We start from the raw sequence: 27,200 nt of genomic DNA, 5'->3' as shown, positions 1-27,200 counted from the left end.
GTTTTGTAACCAGTGTTCAAAAATACTGGTTACTGATTAGTGCTTGTTAAAAGATAAATGAAGCTTCCTACAGCTGGTGTACCTTTATATTATTATTAAGGATCACTTTTACCAGTTTCAGCAATCACAGGTATGATTTTTGTTTAGATCCATAGCATGTTAATATGAACTTTTTAGGTGTCTTCTATAAGACTATCATGTATTCGTAGCTTAGCTGTGCTGTGAGAACCACACATCTCTAAAAATATCAACTTTTCATGAGCTCAGCTTTGTGACGATGCATTTTCCAACTAATCCAAGATGGTTTTAAAATAGTTTATACAGAGGTAGATTTTTCTTAACCCATAAATGACCACTTCATCCTTCAGCTCATCAGGAAAAGTCAAATTCAAAAGAAGGGTAGTAAAAACAGCAAATCAAATGTAACAAAGCTGTCAGACAAATGTAGTAGAGTAAAAACTATAGTAGTTGCACTAGATGTAGTGAAGTAGAATTATGAAGTAGCATAAAATGGGAGTACTGAGGGAAAGTACAAATACTTGGAATTTGTACTTAAAGCTACAACAAGGACCTTCCTTCTTTGTTGATTCTGGCGGCCCCTGTTGATAAATAGTGAGACAGCAGCTTCCTTTTTCTGACTATAAGGGCGCACTCACACTTGGCCCAGTTGCCCGTACCTCATCTCCAGTGGAGGCCTGCACTCACATTGCTCTCCAATCTCTTCCAACCGTGCCAGTACATACCATGCTTGAGCACGGTACGGAGCGCTCACACTTGTCAAACAAACTGAACTTTGGGGGTCAAACGTGCTTGGGTACGGTACGGATTGCCAAGTGTGAGTGCGCCCTAAGACTCCTCAATTCATCCTCAACACAAAAATCGTTAAAATGTCATGGCTTATTTGACACAGATTAGTTGGAATCCAACCCACAGACCTGTATTAAGAATAACTATAATAATAATAATTACACAAAAAATAATAAAACAGTCTACTTGCTAATGGTCTTGTTTGCTGTCAGATGCAACTTTGACCTCTCTATTACATTCCCATGAAATGTGTCCCACCACCATAGGGTCCCTCTCTCTTCCTGCTGCGTATAACTATGAGCACAAGGAGAAATGCTTGCCAACGCATGAACAGGCATGAAAGAACACGTAAACTTTGTGTGTTGTCCAACATGTTGAGCGCTTATGTACAAAACCGCGTGACTGTCAGTTTTTAAAAGTACAGACTCAGGATGCCAGCTTCCTATGATGAAGCCAAAGCATCATTCATCCATTTACAGAAAAAGTGATTCACCATCATTGACAATCCAGACTTGAAACAGCAGTTATTGCTTAACATCAACCTCCTCTTGACTCTTTAGATGCCTCAGAGGCTCCTCAGGGGTCTTTGTATTTCAAATGTGTTCCCCGGTGATCGACATATTAAACTGCATGACTTTATGCACTCCTGTAGCAGGACACTTGAAGACATCGCCATCTAGTGGCAGCCGGGGGAAATTCCTCCTTGTGAGGATTTTGATTGGGTTGAATTCAGAGAGGGTGACATGGGGATCAATATAAGGTAAACTCGCAGTCCAAAGCAAGGAAGCGTGTCCTCAAATGTCTTTCAGCCAGTGCTTGTTTTTGTTTACTCGATCCTGTTCTTTGTCCGTTCGGTCTGAAATGACTCATAATTTTTGAGACCGTTGCCCAAGACACGTTACATATAATTCTGCAGTGTTTGTAACTGCCGATGCTGACATGGCATCTGTGCATGAGTCATATTTGAGTGAATCTCGATTGGCAGCATGTTTTCACTGCTTAATATACATTGTATGCATTGCAGTTTATGCTTTGTTGTCCATTCTCTGCATTGTTAACCTGTAGCCCACTGTCATGCACATTTACTGTTCTGTGTGGGTAAACACACAGGAAGTGTTTATCAGAGACATAATCTGATAACACCTTCATCATTGACTGCCACTGTAAAGTCTTCTAAGAAAGATCTCACCCCGGAAACCCTCAGAATTGCAAACACACTCTGTCACTGTCCACACCTTTATCTGACTGTGATTGGTGCTTTTTCACCATTTTGTTCTTTTATTTTGAGTACTGCCCTCTGCACAGGGTGACTAGGTACACACTTAGTGATCTTTTTGTGCCTCTTGATTCACAATACCCAAAGAAAGTCCTCTCAGAACGTTTTTCAGTTACATGAGTTTATAAACTTTTACAGACTATTGAAACATCTACATTAAGTTATTTTTTTTGATGGAAAACAGAAAAGCATCTTTGAGTCACGGCAGCTTGCTTATTTTAAACAGACGCCGAGTTACATCGAGGTTTTATTTATGACCAGGACAGTGATGCCTTCGAGCTGTGTAGATAAAATGCAAGGCAGGAAGCGTTTTTCTTATGATTAATTTCCTGTTAAACTTTCCATTGATTAGTCATTGTCAATTAAGTTCAGATCTCCTTTTGATGTTTCCTGTCTTTCTGGTCCAACTTACAACATGTAGGCAACATGTTCCTCGTCTTTCCACCATCTCAACAATTTCCCAAAACTTTGTAATGTTTGGAAAACCTGGGTATCTTTGTCCAACGCTTTTAAGGATGCATACACCGAATCACCTCAGATATGTATAAACAGCTAAACTAGTGTACTTAAAGTGCAGTGAGCCGTTTGTTGATCTCCCAAACATGCAAAATCTGTCTATATACTCACACGCATGTTTTGTGGTGCTTTCCGCTCTAGCTGTGTCACTGTCAAACCTGACGGGAAATTCTCACCTCTACATTTTCACTTTCCACTTACTTTGACATAAGTAGTTCGATAGATAGGAAAATATGGTTTGCTGGCGTGCAGGATGCTCATATTCACAGACTGTTGCAAGGCTTTAAAGGATTTTATCCAGTTTGGCAGAGATGGACAGTTTAAACTCCTGAAATCAAAACTCAAACTACATATTTATGGTGTCACGTTCATTTAGCATCATCTTCCTTCACACCACATGTCCAGAGTAACACATATATAAACAGAAACACAGCTCCTCCTCCACTTAGAGAAAAAAAAACACACATCCGCACTTCAAAAAGCATTTTTGTGCTTTACTGTTGAAGCATTTCAAGTATCTTTTGTTAACATAATTGAGAATTGTGTCTATTTATCCAGACGGAGGTGAACATTTGAGTTTCCCTTTTTTTGTTCACAATCTACTCTACCGTCGGTAGAGCGGGCCTCGTTTCCTTAGCCATGTAATTTGAGATGCAGACTTCATTGCCTTCAACTCGTGCATTATTTCATTTCTGTCTAAAGTTAAAATCAGTTATTTCAGGCCATCGGTTTTGATTAGCAGAGCCTTAAAATGAAAACCAAATGATCTCTTTACACCACATAAACTCAGCTGGATCCTCCACCTTACGTTTTTTGTCAACATTAATGATCAGCCGCAGCTCCTTCCAGGAGAGGACAGTGAAATTTATCACTGTGGAAATCTCAGCTTGGTAGGATTGTCTTTCAGAGTCTGATTATATCATTGATTTAGCTTGATAAGTGAATTGAGAGCAACAGGATTTTAATAATAGGTGAACAGTCAGACGGGGAAGTGTGAGGTGGGAGTAGCTGGGTCATGCGGCTGTTTTGACGGAGGCGGCTGCTCAGCTTCTTGCCCGTCACCGTTGGTTATCTGTGCAGTTAGTTAGTGTTGATCGGAGCAGCTACTGCGCTGGATAGAGAGATGGATGGATGAATGTGACGCTCCGAGTCCCATGAGGAATTGCACGTTGTCTCTGGCTTCATGCAGGCTCCAGAGCAAGGTCTGACAGGCTCTGAGTCTACTGAAGGGCTGTTCATTCTTTGATCTGCAGGGAGGGAGAAGCAGAAGGAGACTGACTGAAGGACAGTTTAATTAAAGAGGGAAAAAACTGAACTGATTCCATATGACTCTCACTCTTAATTTCTTCTTAAAGAAGATATACAGACGAGAGGTTCAGTATATGCCTCAAGAACAGGATATCAACCTGCTTTTACGCATTAACACACAATCTATATGTTGTTTTTGACTTTGTCGAAACTTAGGTGCCCTTTACCTCAGTGACGACCCCTGCAGCAATGGTGGAGCCGACATATCGCAGCATGAAGCGGCCCAGTTCTTTGTAGTCCTTGTACAGCTCTAATGACACTGGTCTCTGGGTCTGGATCTCCACGATGGCATTCATACCTTTACTCAAACACCTTAACAGGAAAGACACACACACACAGAGAACAACCAAAGATAACAATAAGATCTACTTAACTGCAATGATGAGTAATAGCCGGTGCTCTTGTCTTGTTTTGAAGAAAAAGAAGATAGTGATTACAATCTCCCAACAACTTTCTTAGTTGTTGAAAGTGACTTGCCAACCACAGCTTCAGTACTGCACTCACTTTTAATCAGGGTTAACTACCTACAGACCAACTCTGTACGAGTACAAACTAAGGAAACTCATTATGTGTGCCGTTTGTTTAAAATGTCATACAATGCCTCCCCACAAAACTCACTTTGGCTTCTTCTTGAGGACCTCACCACTGCTCTTGTGTAGAACGCTTATCAGTTTCCTAATGGTGGCCGGCTCACTGACTGTTTGGTAATGCAGCAGTACCTACACCAAGCACACACACACGCACACACATTGGAACAAGGATGTGCATAGAATGAAAACAGTTTTGAGTCAAAAAATGTTGGCGGTAAGACTGTGAGTGTGTTTGGTTGCACTTACTGGAAAGCCCTGTGTGATGGGGACCTCGATGTTAAAGAGAAGGATTCGGGCTCTGAATCGAGTACAGACTCGAATGGGCTCCTTGGGATCACAGAACACACAGCCCACGCTGGAAGGAAGCACGATATCAGTGAAAAATAGCTAAACGTACACAATCCAAAACAGACGCACAGACCTCCGTGCTAAAATCAAACAAATAGCATTAAGCTTTTGATTACTTGATCTTGATGATGTCCATGCCGGTGACTGTCAGGCTGACGTGGTCTCCTGCTGCAGCCCAGTCCAGAGCCTCGTCATGGAGAGTAATACCTGTGGCGGAGACAAACAGTCTTAGTCTTTAGATTCATTTTCATACCCAACTTATTTTAAATGTTGTTTGTAATTTGTTTCATGATGTCCCTGATGAAGGCCACAAGCTAAAACATGTCAGTCCAAAAGCTTTTGACCTCTTAAGACTTTTTCCCTTCTCCATGCACCTTGGTGAATGTGAAGTTGTGTCAGAAACCCCTACTCTGCTGACGGTGTAAGTCACACAGCTGCCACAGGATGGCAGTGTTTAACACCGCTCATTCAAAAGTCAGTCACACTCTGACAGGTGTTTGCAGATCACATGCTGTTGACTCATAGAAGGAAGAAAACTAGTTATTGATGTCAGCCAAGCTTAGTGGAGAATCCTGCCTGAGAGATGTCCTTACAGCGTACGATTCTGTGTTTTTAATTTATTATAATGTTAGAGGCTATAAACAGAGTGTTGTAGATATAAATATGCTAAGATGTAACATGATCTAACATGTGCAGCAGTTACAGCAGCACAACAGTGAGACGTTAAGAGTATATACAGAATAGAAAGCAGGAGGTATGATATGAATTGAACGTTACATAACGTCATCACATAACGGATTTCCAAGAAATTCAATTACATTAAGTTCGACGTAAAGTATCTCATTTAATGCAAAGTACTTCTATCAGGTTGAGTTGATGTGAATACATTTAATAACTCAGTCATCTTAAATTAAGTTATATGTAAAAGTAATCTATTACATATGGATTGGATACAGAACTATAAATATATATATTTTTTTGAGTGTACCTATCTAGTTAAAGTACTTTGTTATCTGGATGCTTAAAGAAGTAGTAAGATGTATTTTAAAGGGGTTTCCAACCACGTCGTGGGTGTATGAGTGAGCCTCGTGGTATCCATCCATGTCAGCACGTGTATATTACTGACATTTGCATAATGTATATGCATGCATATAATGTATATAATCCATCCACCCCATGTACACACATTTATCCAGTATTCATTCTTGTCTCTTTGCCTCTATTGCTTCTCTGCACTACTTGTACCGTTTACAACATACAGAACAGTTGACTTGAACACAGACTCTTTGGTGTATACTTATAAGTTGTTGGCCATTGGTGTTTTTAATATACTGTATATACACATACTTCACACTCTGTTACTACAGATGATAATGAGGAGCATCGATGAGACTTTAAACTTCCCTCATGATGAATAATATATAATAAGATTTTGAAGACAGAAAATGCTCTGTAGGACTCAAGAAAAGGTAAAGTGGAGAAACTAAAGACACACCTTTCACATTGCAGGTTTCATTGGGAGGCATGGCCAGTATTTTTTCTCCGGTCTGAATGTAACCAGCCTCGATCTTCCCTGTTACACAGAAGCCTGAACCCTGGTCTGGGAAGAGAAAATGCAACCTCAGCAATCTCTTTAATTTAGAGAAAAAGAGAAATGAAATTGGGGCAACAAACAATGGATGAAGAAAATCACATATACTGTCTTGTTAAGTATGCATCATGCAGTGACATTTACCTTTGAACACATCTGAGACGCACAGTCTGAAAGGTTTGTCCACAGACCTCTGAGGGGCTTTGAAGGCATCTGTAAAAGAGTGTGAAAAATACAGTAGATAAAATCAACTGGGTGCCAGAAATTGTATATGATGACATGTCTGAAGACCTGCGGTGGTGAATCATTTTCTCTGGTACTGGGTGAATAACACATCAGTATCCTCACTGTCTGAACGGTCAGCACTTTAATGACAGTCACAGAAATGTAAAACTCTCAAGAAACTATAGACCGTTTCCTTTAAATCATTCAGTGCTGCATTGAGTCACCTCGTAGTAATATTCCACTCTAAATCTGTGCTTTGAGTATCAACAATCACCCCTTGGAGGCTTTACAGGTGGCTGTAAAAAGCCTTACAGCTATGGTTAATTCTATTTCAGTCTGTTTTAATGGTTTCCAATAGCGCCTGAGAGAAAGCGCCATAACGTTGGCAGAAACGTCTCAGACTACTCCAGAAGCAAAATCACATTCTCAACCTGTACATGTTGTATATTGCTGAGGGTACGGTTTTGGCGAGATGTGGCAAAAATGTGCGACTTCCTGTGCAGCTTAGAGCTTCATTCTTAGGGCAGTTAAGGTTTTGGATCTCAACTTATTTCACTTCCAGCTGTTCTTGTTTCAGTTGGTTTGGTCATTTTAAAATTGTATTACTTCATTTATTCCTAAAGTTTTATTAGTTTTAATCAACATTTTTTCTTTAAGCTTGTGTTTCTTGATGTCTAGGATCTTTTGTTTATGTTTTATACTCAGCTATATTGCAAATGAGGTCTCCACCTCAATGTAGAAAGTGTTTGTTTGTTACAGACCCAAACAAATGTCACAACATCATAAGTTTTACAGATTGCTTCAGTGAAAATGAAAATTGTGATGTTTGAGTAATCGTTTCCAATAATTGTGAATCATATCTCAATTGTGACATCCGTCTAAAATAATTACAATGTGATTTTTTTAAGCTATCGTAACTGCCTATGAGTAATACGGTATCACTGTTAAGAAAACATTTCTCAGTGGTTTTTTTATGCAAATTAACATGTTTTAGGAACGATCTAAAAACAAGTGATCACCTGCTAGCAGAGTGATATCTCGCTCGAGTGATATTTTTCAAAAGTGACGTGTCACCCTTTTTTTTAAACCTAAAAGCCAAGAAACAGTTAAGATTTTCACTATAATGTGATGTATGTGATGTACTTTGAATGTAAAGCTTTGCTGGGCACACTTTGTGCTTGTTTGGTTGATGATAATGCTGATTCCAAGCGCTGGATGATTTTGTTGATATATTTTTTAAATACTGAGTAGTACACACTGGCCATACTTTGTTTAGGAGGATGGCAGGATAGTTATCAATGTACTGGTTTTATTACTTGTTTTTTTTATGGGAGTTTTGTCTTTTCAGTGAAATAAGGTTTTTAATGTTCACTACTAGTCTGGATTACAACAGATTTAATGCAGTTTGCATCATGTCAAAAGGGGCAGAAATGCAGCTTATATGTTTTCTTCACTTTTCCCCCCAGTGAGTCCTGAGTCTGCATGTCTGAAGGCTGTGAGTGCTTTGGGTGGCTTGAACCATGTCAGTGAGCATTACCAATCTGCCCTAGCAGGCTGGGACCAGAGTACCAAGAGGTAAGTTCTGACACTGAACTCCTGGTGACGAGGTTCTCTCCTGACAGGCCGCTGGTGGGGATGTAGAAGACATCAGACTCCTGGAAAAACATTTAAAAACAAAAAACTGGATCAAACTCTCAACTCAACACTCTCCAAATAGCCAAAATGATATTAGTGTTTATTATCCTAACATGTAAAGGTGTGGATGTGTTAGAGTAAACTCACCTTGAATCCTGCCTGCTTGAGAAAATGGCCAAGTTTGGAAGTAATGTCTTTGAAACGTTCTTGTTGCCAGTTTACCTGATTTGTAAACGCACATAAAGAAAAAAGAAAGGAAAATTACAGAGAGAGAAAGTTTCCCCTTCAGCACGGCTTTGAAATGGAAATGTGTCAGCAAAATGCCAGTGATTGTAGGAAACCAAATCACAGTCACACACACACAGTTCCCTAAAGCCTTGTTCTCTACTCACGGAAACATTTAGAGGTCTTGAACTTTAAGAACAACTGAAAATGGCCTATTTTATTGCAGTCCAAAATTTGTGAACAGTAAAGTATATAGAACAATTTTCCTCATCACAGATTATTTAAATTTTTATTTCTATCCAAAATATCTGCAGGAGTACAGTTAAAGCACAAATGATCTGCTGATTTCTAAGGAAACTTCTACGTCTGAAGGCCTTTTGGTTTCATTTTCACAGATTTTTACCAAATAAAGATCCTCATTTCTCTAGAAAGATATTGAAACAGATGGTATGTGGTAACAGCCAAACCACTCATATTGTAAGTAAATCTCTCTGGGTCTGACCTGGTCCATCTTGTTGACAGCCACAGCCAGCTGAGTGACGCCAAGGGAGCGCACCAACAGGGCATGCTCTCTGGTCTGGCCACCCGCCTCGAAGCCTGCCTCAAACTCTCCTCGGCTCGCGTCCACCACAAGCACCGCCACGTCGGCCTGAAGAGAAAACCAAGGGGGAGAGATAAGAACCACATGCAACTGTTTCTGCTGAGGCAGACGTGAGCATTAGAATTACACATGAACTCAGCTCAGCAGGTAATTTAACAGCTGAATTTCAATATTTAACACATATGGCACATGTGAAATGAGAAAGGTTTCATGAGGCTTCAGAGTAGGGTGTCAGTAGTGTTAAAAAGTATTTTAAGTCCCTTCAAACCATCAAATTTAAAACTTTATTGTCTTGTGTACATGTCTTACACAAAGAGGGTGATACAGGGATATAAAATACCTGCAATAAAATAAATGTTCTCAACAATCTAGATGGAGACAAAAGGTGACCTCATTTGTTTTTATTTTTTTATATAAAGTATTAGAAGCAAAATACAGTCAAATACATAATATAGGCTATAATGTAAAAATAAAGCTTTTCTTTGTACATTAACGAAGTACAGGATTCTCTGGAGATCATTACAGGCTGAGATATACCATCTTTGACCTCAGAGTATGTGACAGACTACATCTGCCTGCAACAGAAACCCCTTAGTCACGAAACGATGAGGCTGAACGTGATGACAGTCATATGGTAAAAAGAGAAATTACATTAGTGCCTCAAAACAGACTCAGACAAGCACACCCAAGCCGGCAAAAACACCTAGTGACACCAACACCCAAAACCACAAAAAGTTATTTCAAATCTCTAGCGGGTGTGGCAGCTGAGGTTCTGCAGCAGGAGGGAAAGAACCCTTTCAGTCGAGGAGGTTTGCAAAGTTAGAAAGATGCTCAGTTTTACTTCATTAATCAATCATGATCGCCTTAGATGGTTATGGCATAAATGTAGCGACCTGATGTACTGAGAGGTGTTGCAAGAAGCTTAATGTGAGCTGCACAAAAATGCATATTAGTCATGTTACTCTACATTAGAGGTGCAAAAGTAACAATGTATTTACTTTCAATCCTCATAGCAAGTCCTTTTATATCTCTGTGTGCATTAGCCACTTAGTAAACCAGCTTAGTTTTCTAAATTCGATTTATTTGCATTGTTATCAAATCATCTGTATCCTGTTCCTCTGAGGTCTGTTTATTGAGTAATTGCAACACAAAGAAAAAAAAGGTTATCCATCTTTCAATAAAGACAAACCAAAATGAGCTGACACACTTTAATGCCTGGAGATACTTCACCCACTGTGTTGGTTTACATGCATTGGGCAGATTGCTCGAACACTTTCACACGGTATACCTGTGCAGCTCCTGTGATCATGTTGGGGATGAAGTCTTTGTGTCCTGGTGCATCCATCAGGGTCACCACCTTAGAGTCCGTCTCGAACTTGGTCATGCCCACATCCATTGTCACACCTCTGGAGCAAACACAGAAAAATGAGGGATTTGTTTTATAACTACTTGGCCCGGTCAAAAATCTGCAGTGTATACAATCATTTGTGTAGAGGTAAAAAGAAAAAGTGACCATAGTGTAAATAAAACCTGTGGATGGTGTATTGAGTAGCATGACTGCCATATAAGGGAATCCAGATTTAAAGCTTCGGTCGATTTCAAGAGCAACGTCTACTAGTGGGCGAGGCTCTCAGTCTGGTGTAAGTATTACGCATTTACTTCAGAAGTTACTGATAAGTGAATATGGATTCCCACCCGAGTCACTTTCTGTTTCTGACGTATTTCGCTTCCGTTTCACTCGAATATAAACAGAGACGGGGGAACAGGGACATATTTTCCACAACAACATATCTTACATGTTAAAAAGGACAATCTATTTAGTGTTTACCATCGGTCATTACACAATTTATAGTAGTAGAGTTATATACTAGTGCAGGACAGATTTGTGAACAAGCCATTTTTTTCCAGATCAAATGCAGGATAATTATATGTGGAGTTATTATCACTGGTACCAGTAACACCAGTAATTGGACCAAATGTGTGACTCGAGATATGTTATCAACCAAAGCACACAGCAGGAAGTGACCGAAGCTTGTTAAGCATTTGCACTACGCAAGAGTGCTTGTTCAGTGTGTGTGTTTGTGGGAGGAGGACAACTGTGAATTCCCCTTTCCATGCATCTGTTCATCTGGAGTTTTACGCTAAAAGTGTACCTGTCCCTCTCCTCGCCAGTTTCATCCAGGACCCAAGCATAGGCGAAGGAAGCCTTTCCCGCCTTCTTTGATTCCTGCTCGTACTTGTGCATGGTGCGCTTGTTAACGTTGCCCAGCAGATAAAGCAGGTGGCCCATCAGCGTGCTTTTACCTGCGTCCACATGACCTGCACAGAAGAATAATGTAGTCCAGGGGTTATAAGGGGTACAACGAAAGAAAGGGGATGAGAAAGGGGCCTCAGAGGGTGGGGAGTGATAGAAGACACAAGTGGCAGGGAGGACAGACAGAAAAAGAGGAAGAATGTTACCATAGTGATAAGACAGGTAGGGGAAGAGTGAAGATAAGATAGAGGGGAGCCACAGATGGGAGAAGGAAAGACGTCGAATTGCACAAGAGGGGGGAGGCAGACAGAAATGGGAACAAGGATGGGGGGGGGAGAGGGGGGAGGGAGAGGACCGTGGTAAAACGAAAAGTTTCACAGGCTGTGGGAAACTAGAATCATCTGCACTTCTGAAACTACCAAGTCACTTTTTTCTTGTGTAACTGAGAATGAGAAAATATGATTGAGCAACTGCACTGGTCTGCAGTTCCACTCATTTACTACTATTAAACTTAGACATGTTAACCAAACCGGCTGACTGAAAAGTGACTGCGAGGCATTGCAGAAGAGTGACAGAGAGGCCAAATGCATGTCAGGAACACCCTCTACATTTACAAACTCAGGGATGTGGGCAGAAAAACTGGCACTTTATTTAAAAGTTTCGAACACCAAAAATTGTGCTAGCTCCCTATGACTACCATATTTAGAGATGCAGCGGATGATGGCAAAGGCCAATAAATGTAGGCGGAATGGCTTCGTGGCGAAGCAGGAGGTGAGGAGACACCAACCATCGCTCAGTGTAGCACATGTACAGAGCTAACCAGTCATGAGAGGCTGCTGATAGAGTCTGTGGTCTGTCTGGCGCTTCTATGGTGAACCATTGCACCAAAATTGAAAAACACTAAGTAGGAGGGCTGCTTGGCACTAACGGCATTTACATTCTTCTTCTGTATAAATTTCATGATGCAGAGGAGTCCCACATGGCTGATTCCATGTCAGCATCTGCCATGTAAGGCTCAGGATGATTTCTTTAAGAAAGTAGGTGGCAAGTTGAGCCATTTTTAATCCATGTCATGCTGATTTTTTATAAATGTAAGTTATAAGTTGAGTCAGTTCATACTGACACGTTAAGACATGTCAGTATGAACAGCATCATAGATGTGTATCAGTCAAGTACAGTCATATAATTAAGTTAACAGCTCAAAAAACACATTTCTGTGTGCTGTACCTCTTTCAGCAAAAGCTACTGTGATGCAGTGTGTGACTCTTTAATGTGGCTCTATTACTTTTATGAATTTGGAAGAAGAAGAATTGTTGAAAAAAGAAATGTTCCAACGGGAAAAATTCAGATTTTAAGACTTCATAAAAATGTTATTGCAAAAGTATTATAGACTGGCCGCTGATCTTCTTCCACTTTAGCTTTTAGCTTGTGTTTTTAATGCATGAAACATGCACCAGTAGTACTGTATATTGCCCAATAATTCAAGCTGTACTTCCTCTTTATTTTCAAATGTAGGCCACATTTGTGTATTGTAGAATAGTCAGCAAGTAGGAAATTGTTCCATAAGTGAGTATAATTGTTTTCAATCTTTCTTGTGCGCATCGACATTTGTATCTCTTGTAATTGTGTTGATCCTTCAATGTGCTATAAACAAAAAAAAAAAAGCTAATTCATGAGGGGTTTTTGTGGTGGTTTATGAGTGGTTTTGTATATTTCCTTCCTACCTATAACCACCAAATTCAACAGAGGTTTGCCACCCTGCCTCTTCTCCAGCTCAGCCTTGATATTGAGGGACTGCCGGGCTTTTCCCGAGGAGCGGCCTGGGGTTGGAACTGTAGAGGGCTCATCTACGTTGGAACCTTTGGATGGAGTCTCGGGACGTTTGGACGTTGCCTCTGAGGCAGAGGTCGTGGTGGCGTTTTCAGGGCTGCCACCCCGGCGTACTGAAGCAGTCACAACACCATTCTCCCCTGTACTGAGGAGGAAATATGGAGTTTAATGATAATTATGCCAGTGTACCGTTTTCAAAATGCTCTACTCTATTTTGCTGAACGTTCAATGATTAGATGGAAGAAGGAATTTCATCACTGCTTTAATGTTTTGTTTTATGAGAATGTGCATTTGTGTGTGTTACCTACCTGGGAACATCAAAGCCCATGGTCTGCTTCTTGCCAGAGACGGTCATGCGGGCCACTTTGGGTACCACTTCAGAGTCCACCTTAGTGTGAGGCGCATCTCTGCTTTTAGCTTTAAGAGAACAGAGGAACAAATATGTACACCTGCTCACAAACAAAGTCAATCATGAGTCACTGTGGGCAACGCATTTTTTCCTATATAAAAGGAAACGGAAAATACCTTCAGTGTGATAAATGGTTTATATGTACTGGTAAGGACTTGCCGATATTTCTCATGAACAGGATAAGACTGAAAGGTTTCTCACGCTATATTTTTTTGGTTTGATATAAAAGCTTACACGCACTTGTTCTGCTTTTCTAGTTCAGTAAATAGGGCTGTAATAATTGATGTCTTGTGGTTTCTAATAGAATGAGTAACTTCATCACAGTTGAAACACTGAAACATTGCCTACATAAAATACATGTGACACCAAGATAGCTTACTCAACACGTACTGTGTGTATGCCTCTTAGGCGGGAAGACATCTGCAGGATATTACAACATTAAGGACTGTTTTCCTGGAAAATACAGTAAAGAAAATCCTCTTAAGTGGAAGCACATGATGCACTTAGTTGAGGCCCCATCTATCTGATTGGTAGTTCCTATTTTGCAGCAGCGAGACTTGTTGAGGTCATTGCTTTGTCATCCCAGTCCCAAATGGCCACCGGTACCAGTCATATCAAGCCGCTACTGATTCATTTAGACTGGGCTGCAGAGCCAAGCCTAGTGCACACCGTGTGCGTGAGTGTGCATATGTGCGACAGTGACATCCTGGTGCAGAGAGGGTTAATTTCAGAAGTGGCCGTTGCCTCCCGTCTCCACGTAAATAGAGCAGTGTGACACAGCATTTCGCAGAATGAATCTTGTAGAAAAGGTGTCACTCTCAGCAAAGTGTCGAGCTGGAGGTGAATGAGTGTGTTATCGCACAGATGCACAACTGATTAAAACAAACTTGCGTATATTTGCACAAAGAGACTTCTTCAACAGACATATGCAAAATTGGTTAAACTGTTACAACTTTGAAAAGTGATGTTGGTCATAAATATAATTTCTGACAGTTTTCCTTATATTTTATTTATGCATTTATTTATTTATTCATTTATATAATGGTTAGTATCAACACAGGATGAACTCCCACACCATCTTCACTGATTTTATTGTCACATCTGACACCTTAAACCTTCAATCAGGCTAGACAAATATTGTTCAGGAGCTTGATCCTCTTTGATGTTTGTCTTTTAACACTAAAAAACTGAAATCTTATACCATATAGCTTGTATTTTTTGTGCCCTACTGTATGCTTCATGCAGTTTATTCATCATTAAAAAAAACCCAGAGGGAAAATGAGAGGAAAGGAGGTGTGATTCAACAGAATTATTAATGGACTTTCTCTAACCAAGCTTTCTCTAAATGACAAAGAGAAAAAGTCCCTCTCATTCTGAAACACTGATACACAAGTGAAGTAGCTTTCAGCACCCTGAAGAGGTTATTTTTTCAAATAAAGGGACGTACATGCATATGAATATGCTGTGGAAAATGGGCAACAAAGGCAAAACTGCGTTAAAAAGATATTTTATTTTTCATCTTATTAAAACTGCTAGCTGTACATAAAAAATAACGATGGCTAAAACTTATTTTTACACAATAAGCTCTAAAAACTAACTAAGAACTACCTGTAATAGATGGACCCCTGCAGAAAAGGCACCTAAAGACAGTTAAAGATATGTAACATGGCTGTCATAACTAAGATTTGCATCAATACTGTCCAGCAGCAAGCGGCAACATGAGATAAATTAAGTACTCTCTGGGGAATTTATGCTCTTCCGGCAGCTTTTCTTGCCCCTTCTACAGTGACGTGGAGGTTTCTACCACCTGCTTCCAACAAGCCAGCTTGCAATTCACTTACATGGAACATCAGCTGTAATAAAAATGATCTCCTTATATCATATTAAATCTCAAAAGCACTTAATAAATGCTAGGACTGGGGTGGGTGCAAATACCTCAATGTCATTAATGCAGCAATATTGTGGGGATGATCATTGGTACTTTCACAAAATGATGTAAGTGAATATATGTTCAACCAAAAATGAGAATTCTGTCATTATCTACTTAACCCCATGCCAAGGGAAAGTCAGGTGGAGTTTCGTAAGTCTACAAAACATTTCTGGAGCTTCAGAGCAAAACACTTTTGCAGCAATCTCCTTTATAAATGAAATAGATGGGGGCTTTTTTCAAACGTAAAAAACTTGAGAAAAAAAAAGAGCTCCATGCAATTTATTCAAGACTCCTGAAACTGAAGCAGGTGCACAAGCTCGACCCCGCATCAAGAGTGAATTAATTTGGCATCTCTGGGCCTCCAGAGACTTGGAATTAACCACATAAGTAGCCTTTTTTTAAAGTTGTTTTAGCATCTTAAAAGTCCCCATCTACTTCAGTTGCTTAGGAGAGCGCTGCAACGCTGTTTTGCTCTAAAGCTTGAGAAATGCTTTACGGACTACAAAACTTCCCCTGATTTTCTATCAGCACGAGGGTGTGTAGTGAGCAGACTGACTTTTTTATTTATGGATGAATGCATTCATTAACACAGTTGGATGTTGATAATCATCAGTAGGTGGATAGAATGAATAAATTACTTTAACCTGGGGTGAAACAGACAGGCCCACCCTATTCAACACCCCCAAGGTCTGAATCAATAAACAACCCCTAATCCTACTACCGGACATGTCTGTCAAAACACTTTGAACACCTTTGCAAACAACTGCCTTGCTGGATAACTTTTTTGTTGCTGGCCTTGGGGCAACTTTAACTGAAGGGCGGCCTGGCAACAACTGTACAGCGCTATCAGGCTCTGAGGCTTAAAGCAGGATCTCTTTACACTGTTTGGATTGGCAGGTAAACAGTTGGTGTCATCCCATCCAGGATTTCTCTAGTATACGAGACCCTTGCAGTGACTAAGAAGGAGTGAGTCAGTTGTACACCTTGGCCTGAGGCCCCAACTGAGCACAGGATAAGAGGAGTCGCCCAGGATATGCAAATATCAACCCCCCGCCATCCAAATACACACTTGTATGAATGCAAAAGTAAAATAACAAGGGCTGCGGGTGAAAGTGCAGTTGATGTGGTGACTGACGGCCTCGCAGGTTGTGCAATTGAGAGTAAGAGACCCAAGAGAGGGATGGAGAGAAATGTAGACGGATGCCACACTGCATTAGGTGCTTGTCTTTATCCTATATACTTAAAACATTGAGTACGCATTGTGCCATACTCTCAATTTTTCTTAAAGGCAAAACACTTTCTCAAAAATATTTAATGAAATATTTCATGAGCAGCTCTGATGGGCATCACAATAAAAAAAAAAAAAAAACTGAGTTCTGGAAAGACTTTTTTGATACTGGGGCTCCCTGCCACTTGAGGCCGCTAAAGGCTGTGAAAGACAAGAATCACGTTTGACTCAAACCTTCAGAGGTCAACTGTGGGGGAAAAGAAGGGGAAAAACATTTTCACTGATTCAAGTACTGCATCTGAGTTGGGCCCAATGTGTTACTGTGAAAGTTACAACTGGTTTTGTCCCTCTTTGGTTGTTATAGAGAATGTTCAGGGATAGGAGCCATGTACCACAAAGTGCAGAGTATAAACTCCCCTGATATGGTGTATGTTAAATATATACATATACATATATATATATTCAAACCTACATTTTGGCACTAGCTTGCACATGGCTGCTTATTTCTGCTGTAAATCAAGGGATATACCAAAATAGCTTCACTCACTTCATTCACATTTGACAACTGAAGACATGAAGGTATGAATGAAAGCAGGACCCATCTGACCCCTTTCAGGTTGAGTCACGTACACACACACATCCGTGCCACCACTCCACATTTCATAGGACGACATCTATCAAGATATCACCTCATCCTCCACACTCACTTACTCAGCAGTCAACCTTGACTCATACCAAGCACCTGACGACTCTCACCTACTGTTTACAGCCAAGATTTCAAAATAGAGCTTCTGGAGGATTAATGTGTCTGACCCACAGCAGATTAACCTATAATGTCTGCATGCATTTGGATTTACATTGTTTACCAAACTAATTAAACCAGTGTACCCATTTCATCCACTTTCCATTCTGTGTATACACTCTACTGGTGGCTTTTTTTGAGTTTCCAAAGAAGCAAGAAACGGGCACAGAGATCAAACTGTGAGGCTGATTTTCAGTTACGTTAATGAAACACTTGCGATCTTTTTCCAGCCTGATAAAAGGCAACAAAGCCAAACGTGTTTGGTGGGTAAAGCATGGCAGACTGGAGAAGAGGTGAAAAACAAATTGGCTGTGAATTAAGCTCCCCGTCTTCCTGTTCTGCATGTTAGCAGCTGGATATAAACAGGAATGTTGCCTTGTTGTTGTACAAAGTCGACATGAGTTCTGACAGTCCCATGCTGAAATGATCATATTACAAGTCTCCAGACTAACTTTTTACATTGATTGCACTGGTGCACCAAACTTTTTCCATTTAGGCGCACCAGCACATGATTTAGGTGCACCCAGCAATACATTTTAATTTAATTTCTTCACAAATGATGTTTTAATATAATAATTAAGACTGTTAACAGGAACAAAAAGGTGCAAACACACGTTTCTTTCCACATTTTTTAAAGAAATGGCAATAACTTTAATCATTTAAAAACAAAAAAATGTTAAATTTCAGGCGCACCGCTGCGACCAATGAAAATGTTAAGTTGCACTTGACAGATTTTTGGTTGCATGTGTGACCAAAATAGCTGCACCCTGGAGCCCTGCTGTCATGATCACGTTATGTGGGCATCAAGCTAAAGGTCAATGCTATAAAAGGAGTTTCCTACACATTGAGAGAGAAAAACAAATTACCATTATTCAACAATGTACCTAGAAGTGATGGTGCAAGATGACCATAATCAAAAAAGGGACTTAAATCTCAATTCACAACTCACTATAACTTGCTGTAATCAAAAAGTGTTTAGGAAAGTAGGAAAGAGTTGACGAGGGGGTAATTTCAGACAAACTGTCACACTTGAATCGGACTGAAAACTTACTTGAAGACTATTAGTTATGCAGACTTTGCTTCCACCTTGAGCAAACAACTGTAAAGAGGTTAATTCTAGTATACAGATTAGCACCAACCTGACATGCATATCCACAATTACTCAAGGTGTAGCGGATTTACCATAGGGGTGCCAGTCTGACAATGTAAAATTAGAGATCTCAAAGGTCACCCCCACACCCCCACACACACACACACGGATAAATGAATCAGTACCTCCTACACTCTGTCAGGTACCCATTTCTCTCAAATCTGAACCATCTAAACACAATGCATACAAAGTATTAACAAACAAAAGGAAATTGAACGTAAATCAGGGTATTGGAAATATAATTTCAAATAATATCCTACAAAAAGATAATAAAATCACCAGGGACCAGGGATTGGCAGAGAAAACTAAAAGGGCAAGCTACTATACAGACCCTGCCTCTCTTCCTGTGATAGAGTATGCAGCAATCTTGCTTTTTAAAATGACCATATTTAAAGAAAGATGAAGACTACTCGTCACTTGGATGCAAGAATCCCATTGGCCAAACAAAGGAGCCATGAATTGAATTGATGAATTTGAGTTATAGATATATTTATTGCTGATTGCCACATAGCAAGGATTTTATTCAAGCTACGACAAAATGCAACTAAACCAAATGAATCAGAATGACTGGAGACACTATGCATGCCTGCTACAAACTGTCACATTACTTCTCTATGGCGGTCTTTAACGATATTATTTGCCTTCAGCCTTTGTAGAGCCCACTTCTTGCATTTCTTGTAACAAGTGCAGCTTTTTCCATCTAAATAAAGAACTACACTTCACTCTTTGCCTTTTTTCCTGTAAACATACTGCACCACAACAAAGCCACAGTGCTGATGGCACATCCAAATACACCTGCTTTCTTTTGACCACTTGTTGCGTGTAAAATGGTATTTTCCAGTGTTGGCACCACATCACAACAGAACTATGTTTGTGCAACGTGTCGTGCCTTGCAGAAATGCAGAGCCTGTGAAGACACAAAATGATTTGATCTGTCAAAGCTTTTGACAAAGCTGTGAAAGTCGAGAGACATGATCAGATTTTCCTACGTAGGTGGTGTAAGAGAGACACAGAGAGTGAGGTGATCGGCTGCTGTGTCGAGTCGCTGTGTGCTTGGGGTGACATTTGCTCCAAGAGATCAGCTTCCTGCTCAAACCCACACACTGGCTCGCCTTAAGAGAAGAGGACAAAACTGTTGCTGGACCAACCCAGTTCATAATAACACTTACTCATTTCTAGACTGTCACACTGTTAAATCTAAAAGTGCTCTTGATCATAATGAATCTTCATTCACGACAGACCACAACATCCCTAATACGCCTAATTATTTCTACCATCACAATGTTCCCAAGACTACACAGGCACACAGAACCTGTTTGACTTGTAATGTTTAACTTGTCATTATTAACACTATCTGCCCTTTATTGTCTACCATTTCCCTCAGGCTCAACACTCTATGTTTGACACCCTGAGGGTCACTCAGCTTTCTGCACCTGTATAAAGTTTACACACATCCAGCCCAAACCCTACACCTTCACTTAAATAGCCTTCTCACAATTAAGACAACAATGGGGCAGGGCAGAACATTATTAAACAGTGTGGAAAGTTTGTCATCAGCCCTAATCATCTCCTCTTAACTTATAACTGGAATACAGACCAGTGTCCTGATAACAACAGTAGGACAATTAGCCTTTTGTTAGGGTCTCCTCACAGTTTTTGCGGTTGGTACATGATGTTATCTACTATAAACTCTAGGACTAGTTCTTGTCCAATCATCAGTCTTGCACATTCATTTCTTTAAGGGCAAGATTCTCCATTCAAACCAATACCAATGACTCACACTAGAAATGTGAGCTGCCTTAAGAAACTTTGGGCTAACCTAAAAAAAACAAAAACATGCATACACTGCACCAGATACATAATGCAGTGTTTTCACTTCACAAAATGGACATGCCTTCGTATTCAACAGCTAAATATTATGACACTGAAGCCATTGAACACACATACTCCTCATATTTCAGATTAAAATAGGGAATAGAGCGCTGTTTTAACTGGTTACATACAATAAGTTCAAAACAACAACTCTTAAAAGATAGTTTTACACTCAGACACATAGAAGCACTCCCAAACACACAACTAGAGACACGCCCAGACACAGGTGCATTTATAGTACATAAAGTCAGTCATCTTTATTTGAAAATTGACAAATTCACTTCTGGCAGAGTGTGACGACACACCCAGTGTATTTGTACATTGTAATATTAAAAGCTTTAAGAGCAAGAAAAACCTCTTTTAGTTCAGGTCTAAATGCAGTCTTTAGTTCATGCTGTACAGTCTTTATTTACAGTGCTTGCACTCATTATAAACTCATTTCTTCAGTATCAAACATTAAAAGTGTTCACTTGTCTGTGTGTGTGTGTGTGTGTGTGTGTGTGTGTGTGTGTGTGTGTGTGTGTGTGTGTGTGTGTACACGTTCTCGCTCCTTCATGGGAAAATCTCCAGGTGTCCTCGAAAACCAAAATGTCTACCCCATGATCTCAAACACAGGCAGCAGTAAACCAGTACAATGGTTAACTGATCCATATTCCAATAGCTGCAGCACACCTGCGAACAAAGTCAACCTCTTTTTTCTCTTTTGAGGGTTCATGCAGCTCAAAGCTAGAAAGAGGCCATGCAAAAAAAGAGATATACTTAGAAATTTCCCAGACTATGATTAAACTATTTTTCTTTCATACAAAAAATTCAATTAAAAAAGACGACGGCAATCTAAGCGTACAAAAATAAGACTCAAATTTAAAATGTCAAAAAAAATGTCTACTAGAGTAAATGAGAAAAAAGCAAATCTAAAAAGTTCTTAAAACATGAATAGTAGAAAGTTTAATTGAGCCGTGTTTCCACTGCATGGTACGATCAGTTACACTCGATCTACTTTTGGTACTTTTCTTGATTTTTCCACAAAAGATGGTATCCTCCTCAAGGTAGGCGGGATTCTTGGCTGGCCATAAGATGCCACGTGAAACTGCCACGACATCATCAATCATCATCATTTGACCCAAACACAGGAACAATGGAGGATATCGAAGGGCTGTTTGTTTGTCACAGCAAGGAGTCACAGCAGGTTTGATGAACAAACTGGAGAGTTTGGGAAATCCCACATCAGGGCACAGATGATGTTATGACTCTCAATGCTCCATGTGACGTACTTGACAGTTCTAGTGATGATCCCATGTTTTCACTCTACTATTTAGTATCTGCTCACTGTGCTTGGTACTTCACCAAAAAAGGCACCAGGTGCTAACCACAACTTTTGACCACAGAAAAACAAAAGCAAGCGAGTCAAGCTGATCTGAGTCGTACCATGCAGTGTTAACACAGCATTAGCTGCAATTCTTTTCAAGCTGCCAGAGTAACTGAGTGGTTGATTTTGATCCTGTTTGACTAAAACATGATTGTTCTGTATAAAGTAGCAATGGAAGACTTATTGCCTCCATACAAAAAGTAATACATGAATGTTGTGGAAATACTGTTGTTTGCAGAGCTTTTTAAGCAGTCATCGGCAGCGGGTCTGTCATTCTGTGGTACTGTTGGTCCCAAAAGTTTCTTCACTTTACATGACTGATAGATGGGAGACGGTTAAAAAAGTCTCATAAGGACTGATGACCCTGAGAGCTGCAACTTTTTGAGTTTCGTTCAGTCTGTGGAGCAAAGGCCGCCAAAAGGGTTCTAGTCCAAGTGAGTCAATTTAGCACCAACACGCACGCAACTGAATTAAGAGCTTTTCACTTCCTTGTCTACCTGGTGAAAGCTTTCTGCTGATTAGCACGGACAATGTCATCAGGCGAGGGCGTGTCGAAGCGGAACGGTGCAATTGGTGAGAGCAGGGTATGCTGCTCTCTATGTTTGTCTTGCGATGTACACAGGAAGGCCTGGTAACCACTTCCTGTTCTTTGACTCCTTGTTTTTCCCCTCAATCTATTCCTCATCTTCTTCTGTGGTCTGCGGCTCTGAATCGACAATGTAATTGCAAATACTGATGGTTGTGCAGAACAATCCTGCCCCATGGCAACTGGAGTAGGAGAGGACGGTGAAGGGAGGTCGTTGTCGAAGTGACGAGGGCTTGCTCCATCTGACTGGGCCATGAGTGCACTCAGATCAATAGTCTGGCTCAGCTTAGGCGGCCTAGAGTTTTGGTTGCATGGTTTGTGGTTGGTCCCACCCTCTGGAGTAGTTTCTGCTAGCACACCAGCGCTCTCTGGTTTTGCTGGTAAGAGGAGCGAGGTGAGAGAGTAATGTGACCCATTTGAGGTGGTTGAGGTTTTGCCTTTGTGTGCAGACACCAAATGTGACAAAGAGAGCTGCTCAGAAATGCCAGGTGGTTGTTGCAGTGCATTTGCTGGAGGTTCAGTGCTGACAAGGTGAGGGGAAGCTAAGGAACTGCTGCTTTGATGCTGCAGGGCTAGCTGAGACAACGAGACAGTCCCACCTAGGCATGCAGGAGTAATGTTGGTTGGTTTAGAAAAGTTGAGGGTGTTTGCTGGTGGTTCAGTGATTGATTGAGACTGACTGTTTGTATTCCTGTTTTGGTGCTGTGAAGCGAGCTCAGACAGCGAGAGTGTTTGTGCTGGTGCAGCGATCCCCTGACACTTCACAGAAGTTATGCTGCTCTGGGGAGTAGGGAAGGAGTTACTGACAGAAGTTGGGCTGCGGTTTGAATGCTCCTGGATTAAATCAGCCAATGATGGGCTTCCCTTAGGATGAGCCATTGTGGGTTTGACTACAATCCCAATTCCCACTGCCTGCTGATTGCTCTGGAGTACAGAACTGAGACTCCCGAACCCAGGAGGCACAGGCAGAGAAGAGCTTACAGTTGTTATCTTGGGGTTGTTTAGCGACAGACTACTGAGTGGAACTGAAAGGAGGGAGGGAGCTGAGCTGTGAAAGGCTGAAGACATGTTTAAAGATGCCAATGTTCCCAATGAAAGACTATTGAGATTTGACATATTGGACGGAGGTGAATTAGGTCCCATGTTGACAGCGCTTAATGAGGGAATACCCAAACCTCGACCTGCGTCAACTACTCCTGACACCTTACTCTTCTGCACATGGTCAGACATGAGCTGTGCCAGACTGGTACCGCCAACATCTGGACTAACACTTTGATGGATAAAATTCGGATTTTCAGAGCTGCCATACACAGGGTCAGTCTTATGTTGCGATAAGAGGTCACACAAGTTTGGTGCACTTGATTGCACTTCTGGTTGAGTGGGTTGTGTCTTGGATGTAATGTCTGTGTGAGAAGCAAACAAGCAGGCTCCTTACCTTACAGAAGCCAATTGCAGTTGTCGAAGAGGAGCGAAAGGAGGACCACGGAAAAGAAGTCCATTGAATCATACCACAAACAAGAAGGGAGAGAGCAGAAAGAAGGCGTTTTGTTAAACATTTGTATTTGGAAACAATACTAATGAACATTATTTAAAATTATATTTTGTTCAAGCATCTTCCGAAGAACCCACAGGTATTGAGTCAAAAATATCAAGATACAATTTTAGATTTAGTCAGTATCACCAAGCTATATATTTATCATTCAGCATAGCATACTATAACATTCCAGTTCTTATTTCTTAAGTCTGAACCCTATTTTTTTTTTTAACTAATATTTAATTCAAGTGGCTCACATCAGAACCAGTAACCCTGCTTTTAGGGCAATTTCTCTGTTACCTTTTGTTCTTCACAGTAATAACAGCTGATTTTGTTGCATTGGAGTCCTTTAAACTGATACGCTCTCAGTTCTTAAGCAGACCCCAAAAGCCACATATAATAATCACTTCACTCACAGCTATTCCTTAACAACATTGTTATTATCATCCTGAATTATACTTATTATAAGACGAAACATTATTCAAGATGTAATCAAAAAAATGCTCAAATGTGGGACGTTAAAAATCAGAGCTACTTTGAACTGTTTTTCAGGTGAAGGGAAATAAATGAACGAGTCAAAGACAAACACTCCCATCCAATAAAATGATCATGATTTGATCCGCTCCGGGCGTACCTTTCTCAGCCACGGCCTCTTGTTTGGTTCTTTGCGGAAGCGGCGCTTTTTCCTGGCTAACTCTTGCTACCGAAGTTGTCTCTTCACTGGTAATTCTGGGAACTGGGGCTGTCTTGGTGTCTTCAGACAGGACTGCATCCAGTGCCTTGTGTGGGTCAAACCCACATCTTATGGCTGCCTGGGTCAGGACTGAGTCTGGCACGGCTTCTCCCAGCACAGTTCGCATATGGTCCAGGCAGGAATACAGTTTGGCTACAGAGTACGACACACATGTTAGACACACACATTGCATTTGTAATGCGGTAAAAAAATGACAGATGAAACAAAGAATAATTGATTGATAAAAATGTTCAGTTACCACATTTTCTGACACAAATATCAAATATTACCTTGATCAAGAGGGTCAAGATTGTGAGTGACGGTGGGGGACATGGGTACATCCTCATCTTCGTATGCTTCCTCTTCTAAAGTCTCCTCCCTTGGCGCTTGCCTGTCTTGACGCGAGTAGATGAACTGATTTGCTGTAAAAATAAAAATGGTCTTTACTTCTTGGCCGATAAGGAAACTTGGAGGAGATGTGATGTTTGATTGATGGTGTAAAATGTAAGTAGTCATTCAATCACATCAATCCTTTATAGAACATTTTATTAACTACACATGTTGGAATATTTTCGCCAATGAGCTAGAAGTAGCTATTGTTTTCTTTAAGTTCAACACAAAAATTCGAATGACACATCATTTTTCCCAGAATAATACTTTCTATTTATCAGCAAACACACACAAACACACACACAATCCCATCTATAATTTTCCATTCACTGATACCAACCTGTTGCTGGTGATATACAGTAGTCATCATCCACAGACTGTCCATACACGTCATCATCATCAAAATCTAGAAAATACAAGGGTATTACTGAAGTTCAAAATGTCTCCCTTTCTTGACTTGACACAAAGCATACACATGAACAAATGCAGTTATTGTAATGCAGTTATTGTAAAGAGTCTTTTGTCACAGCTGTCACTTTGCCTTGTCAGCAGCTTCACTGAATGCATACCACACTGTAAATTGAGAGTCAGGCAACTTTATTTCACGATGTCACAGTAAGTCTGACAAATTGGGAGCCTTAATATGTTAATACAGTGAGTGGGTGTCAAACAAGAGCTACAAGCTTGTAGCATTTCTTTGCAAAAACATTAGGAAGTTAGCAAGCTAGCTAAGTAGCGTATGCTAACTTTAATAAACATAAACATTAGCTTAATTATAGGCAGGTCACATTAACATAATAACATTAGCCTGAAAGTTTGAGTATAAGCGTTTATACTAGTTTTATAATGCAATTATCTTTCTGCCAAGCGCCAAGTGACACGACAGTACTGTTATCGTGTCAGCTAAACTAGCTAGCAGTAGCTGCTAGCGCTAATATCAATAACATTCAATATTAGCTTAGCGGCTACACAGTGTAGCGCTTTGAGGCCTTGCCCTGGCGCTTAAACCGTCACAGCTAGCTCAAGTTATTTACCTTCATCGTAGTTGTAACCTCGAACATTTCTGTGCCGAGACATTTTGCTTATGTGTCTTCTCTCGGCCCCAGCGTAAATGTTATTCGGCTCACAGACTGTTGTGACATGTGTCTCACTGCCTGGCTGCCATTGCTGCTGCTGCTGCTCAGGGAAATTACAGCAGAGCGGAGATCAGATTTAGTTCGTCGAAAATAGACCAGGGTTTTTTTTTTAAATAATAACCTCGCTGAGTTTTTGTCTTTTGCTTGAAAGTCAACAACGCAGTCAATAAAATCAAATTTTAAAACCTGCTTTGAGACTTTTTTTTTTTTTTTTGCTGACGTAACTTCCTGTTGCTGTTCCACCAACACGGCCGGTCTGGGATCAGATCTCCAAAACGGGCTTCTCACGATGAGCACTCTGTCTGATAGAGAGAAACTGACCTCCAATCAGTCGATGTTTGCTGAGTTTGTTGAGCTTGTAAGAGGGAAATAAACCCAAAAAAATGATTATATATATATTTTGTTGTTGTTGTTGTTATCATGAATCATCCGGGGCACAGCCAGAAAAGATGTAAGCTACATAAATATAAAGCAGAGTTTATCGATTAAAGGTGCACTGTGTAGTTTTGGGGTAGTCCAACTAACAAACTTAATGAACAACCTGTCTTTGTTTTCAAAATTGAATAAATTGAATAAACAAACTGACCTTAAAGGACAACACAATTACATACTGTTTTACTTTGTTTACGTTTGGCGGGACCCTGCCACCTTTCTAGCTTCGAACAGTGTTCTGGGGACCTTATTTCCCACAGAGGACAGCTTGTTAAAAAATAAATATTTCTGAGTGTGTATTATTACATCTTTAATATTGCAAATATTAAAATTCTGAGTTTGAATTTCTTCTCCAAAACTACATAGTGCCCCTTTAATGTCATTAGGGAATGACTTGAAAGATCTAAAATGGCTGATGCATGAAGC

General features: G+C 40.4%; 1 protein-coding gene across 1 annotated transcript; it reads right to left on the bottom strand.

The window, feature by feature from the left end:
* Positions 1-3,067: 3,067 nt before the first annotated feature.
* On the bottom strand, positions 3,068-26,494 carry hbs1l (HBS1-like translational GTPase). Its single transcript, XM_084376913.1, has 18 exons — positions 26,241-26,494; positions 25,547-25,612; positions 25,107-25,238; positions 24,718-24,969; positions 13,515-13,623; positions 13,101-13,351; positions 11,276-11,441; positions 10,411-10,528; positions 9,024-9,170; positions 8,444-8,518; positions 8,199-8,316; positions 6,581-6,649; positions 6,341-6,445; positions 4,962-5,052; positions 4,744-4,852; positions 4,526-4,626; positions 4,075-4,219; positions 3,068-3,846 (listed from the first exon to the last, which is right to left on the bottom strand). Exons 1-18 carry the CDS (start codon positions 26,281-26,283, stop codon positions 3,835-3,837), a joined length of 2,109 nt encoding a protein of 702 aa, XP_084233039.1. The 5' UTR covers positions 26,284-26,494; the 3' UTR covers positions 3,068-3,834.
* Positions 26,495-27,200: the final 706 nt, after the last annotated feature.

The sequence above is a fragment of the Pagrus pagrus genome, assembly GCF_965226575.1.
Source record: "Pagrus pagrus genome assembly, chromosome: 16".
NCBI lineage: Eukaryota > Metazoa > Chordata > Actinopteri > Spariformes > Sparidae > Pagrus > Pagrus pagrus.
This window is presented reverse-complemented; position numbering and strand designations above follow the sequence as displayed.